General features: G+C 49.6%; 1 protein-coding gene across 1 annotated transcript; it reads right to left on the bottom strand.

Moving 5' to 3' along the window:
* Window positions 1–205: 205 nt before the first annotated feature.
* On the bottom strand, window positions 206–1,356 carry LOC137805601 (uncharacterized). The gene is made up of 2 exons (XM_068605543.1): window positions 945–1,356; window positions 206–852 (listed from the first exon to the last, which is right to left on the bottom strand). Exons 1-2 carry the CDS (start codon window positions 1,354–1,356, stop codon window positions 206–208), a joined length of 1,059 nt encoding a protein of 352 aa, XP_068461644.1.
* Between the last annotated feature and the right edge of the window lie 2,532 nt (window positions 1,357–3,888).

The raw sequence follows: 3,888 nt of genomic DNA, 5'->3' as shown, positions 1-3,888 counted from the left end.
CCACAGGATCGTTGTCGTGCGGTACAACGTCCCGTAGATCAGCTTTCTTGAAAGTGATATCAACCTCGGGGAAATGGCCCTCATCCACCGAGTCCACGGCCATTACCGATCGAGCATACCTTCTTCTTTGTGATGCGGTGCATCCCCCACCGGAGAAGCCCCCCGCAATCGTCTGCACCTCCCCATGCACAGGAATTTCATGCTGCTACTCTCCTGCCTGGGACGACGCGCGATCACCCGGCGCCTCCCGCAGGTAATCTGCTAGGAACCCAGACTTTACCAACTCCGCCAGCTGGTGCCCCAACGCCAAACAGGAGTGGAGTGTGTGACCAAAGGCTTGGTGGAACTCACACCACTCGTTCTTTTTCCTCCCCAGTACCTTGTTTGTCTTCTCTGGTACTCGGAGTCTCGCGGCTATGGCAGGAAGGGCGATCAGATCCGCCAACCCTACCATGAAATGGTATCTTGGGGGTGCATTGTTCTCCCTTGCACACCCCCTGCCCTGGTCCTTCCTGGGTGCAAAAGGACGAGGTTTCCCCTGCACCTTCTTTCCCTCCTTTGCCTCATGCACCCTCGTGTGCTGCTGTTGCTTCCCCTGTCCACCACGCGGCTTCGGCGGTGCAGCACTTCCTCTTTTCTCAGAAACCTCTGTCTCTGCCACTATGTGCGCCACCGCGCGTCGTCGGATTTCCGCGAAGGTGCTGGGATGGCTTCTGATGAGCGACTCACTAAAAGGACAAGGCAGCACTCCCTTGCTGGGCAATCTAACCACTTGGGCTCCGAAGCGGTTAAGGTAGTCCTTCAACGACTCACCTTGATACTGGCGTACATCGAACAGATCGTACGACACCACTGAAGGTGCTCTGTTAACGATGTACTGCTCAGTGAAAAGCTTCAAAAACTGATGGAAGGACGTGATATGAGCCTTTGGTAGGCTTACGAACCTTCCATGGCGATTCCACTCAGTGTGCTCATGAACATCTTGCAATACACGGCGTCTGAGCCCCCAGACAGCATCATCTGAGTGTGGAACGTCGTCAGATGTGCTTCTGGATCTTCTACCCCTGTGAACGACGCCTTTACTCCCACTAGGTTGGGAGGTACCATGGTTTGCATGATTTTAGGGGAGAACGGCATAGGGAACGCTCTTGGAGGCGATGGTGGCATCGACATCCCTTCTCCAATTGCGCGTTCCTTCGGCGTCTGTAACGCCCTTCTCAGCTCCTCATTAACGCGATTCAGCTCATCGTTCCTACTCTGCGATGCAGCCAACTCCGCCTGCATCTTCTCTTGTTCAGCTCTCGACGCTGCGACATTGTCCTGCAGCGCACGCATCATCTCCAGGACCTGGGCCATTGTCACGGCTCCTTCCCCAGCAGATGGCTCAGGTGATGTTTGTCTTGTTCTCCTCATTTTCTCAGCAAAAACTTAGCAAAGACTCTGAGAAACTCCATAAACTTTTGGTGTGAATGGGACCACGATTCAAACGTGCCCCATGGTGGGCGCCAAATGATCCTGTCGACAACTCAAGCGTGGAGGAATTGCTTTGTCGCTTCCTTACCCCGCCTATGCAACTGTGCTATCTGCAAGAATACTCTTAGAACCTCCTCCTCTGGGAACTCCGAACGCGACCTGTAAACACACAGACAGCGCCTCTAGCGGCCGTTTGCACTCCGACACTCAAGTTAGATCACAGAATCACTAACAAAATAATGTGTGTGTATCTCTCTCTGATTCTCTCTTTTTATTCTCTCTCTGTGTCTGTGCCTAACAGAATTATATTACGCTATTCTCTGCGTGTGTCAGAAATCTGTTATGCTTTTGTGCGAAAACGTACCACAATCAGCGAAGACATGGGTGTCTGTGTTTTCTGTCTGTACCTTTCATGACACGGAGTGCACCTTTATCTGGGTCGCGCCCCTCTCAAACAGCGACACGTGGAGGCATGCAACTCACATCTAACCGTACATGTTCCACTACCTGAAGGACTCTAGCGCATCTCTTTGTGCGCCTAAGTTATTCCCTTGCAGAGTAACTTAGCGCGTTCCTTCCATCTGGGTGAATCGCACATTCCCAGGAGAACGCCAGGTGTGACTGGACTAGGCACACTCACCAAGCACTGCTCTCTGCATACACGATTCCCCTTCACGATGTCATGCACATAATGGGTTGAGAGAGTCACCAATCACTGACTGGTTTAGTAACTCCCTCAGGCCACTCTCGTGCACGATTATACCGGTGAGGAGCTCTTCTTTCTCTGGGTTTGATCATGCGAGGTCCATGCGTGACGCTCTCGCTGGGAATCTTAGTCTCAATCCCAGTTTAACTGCGTGTAACACGAAACCCCGATGACTGATCGGTCTCTATTGCTTCTCGCGTTCTCCCCCGGGTTGTTTATCTTGGAACTGATCTGTCGGTGGTCACTCGGTTACTGACCACCGATCACCATACCGGGTGATCTCCTCCCTGATCTTTCTGCCACCTGATCCACGTGTCACCTTGCAGTTGGTCTATGTGGTTATCTACTGCTGACGTCATCGACTACCGATGACCGACCGGATCAATAATGAAAGTCACATAACCTCATACCCTTTTGCATGTGCTCTTTGATATCTACACCTTTGACATGAGAAACAAGTGAGTCACCATCAAAATGAAAGTTAGTGTAGAATACCTTTACAAGATCAGGATTGATATTCCCTGTAAGTTCTAGGAATCTCTTCAACTTTTTTCTTTGAGAATACTTTGTTCTTGCCAGTTGACTCGCTTCGTTGGTTGACTTCGATAGCTGCTTTGGCCCTTCGATCTTACTTGAGAATCGTACCTTCTTGATCAAGAAACTTCTCACCTGCAAAGACAAAGGGGCGCCCTAGCGGCCGTTTGCACTCCAACGCTCAAGTCAGTATTAGGGCAAAGAACACCAAGTGTGTATATTAGCTTCAGTCTTAGAAACTGCGTACCTTACTAGGGTTCTTGGCACCCTTTATATAGGCTGAAACTAGGTTTTACCTTTGTGTTGTTACCCTTATCTAGGGTTCCTTGGAAAATGTCCCTGCGTCGCTATTTAGGTAATCTTAGCGTATTTGGCACATGGAACCTCCCTTAACTGGACTGAAACGAATTATCAGAGTGGTCGCTTGGGTACCAACTTGTGCACCTATTCTCTAGCGACATCTGCTTCGTGGGTGCCCTATGTATTCACATTCCAAGCATGCAACTTTCCCGGGAAACCCCTACCCTAACGGGCTTTAGCGCCTCCCAGGATTATCCTCACGTGCTGCGCCTTCATGCGTCATACACACCACGTGCATGGATCTCTCGTGACTTAGGCTTCCCCCATATCTTTTTTAACTTGTTATCTTAATAAATCTCTAGGCTCACATTACGTGGCCTTCTACAATGTTCAGAGGACCGATGTCCGATCTTCTCCCTCTAGTGTTGAGGTCTGATATCGATCTTCAACATCGGGCTTACCAATGTCCAAAGACCAACCAATCCCTGGTAAGTGCGTTTGGGGTCCACCTCGTTGCCTCCCTTCCATCACCAAGCATTGATGCGTGACGCCTGAGGTCGGTCTTTGGGTTAATCACCGAGAACTGGTCGGGACATACTCCTTACAGAATCCAACTTTTGTCGTTTCATCCATGTGAAGGAAACAACTTTTGGGGTATTCACATTCTTTCTACTAGTCTCTAATAAATACTTGTTGATGAGATTGGTATCTCCTGCAAACCATCCTTCAAGCTTTCCAGAGCTTTTGACACCCCTGGACTTCATCCTATTCGCAGATGGAGGAGTTCCAGCCATTTCTTGAATCAGAAACAATTTCTGCAAAGAAAGCTTTTAGAGATAGATAGAAATAACAGTTCTATATCAACTGGTTATTTG

Source organism: Phaseolus vulgaris, chromosome 11, assembly GCF_000499845.2.
Source record: "Phaseolus vulgaris cultivar G19833 chromosome 11, P. vulgaris v2.0, whole genome shotgun sequence".
Lineage (NCBI taxonomy): Eukaryota > Viridiplantae > Streptophyta > Magnoliopsida > Fabales > Fabaceae > Phaseolus > Phaseolus vulgaris.
The sequence above is the reverse complement of the archived record's forward strand: the minus strand, read 5'-3'. Positions and strand labels throughout refer to the sequence as shown.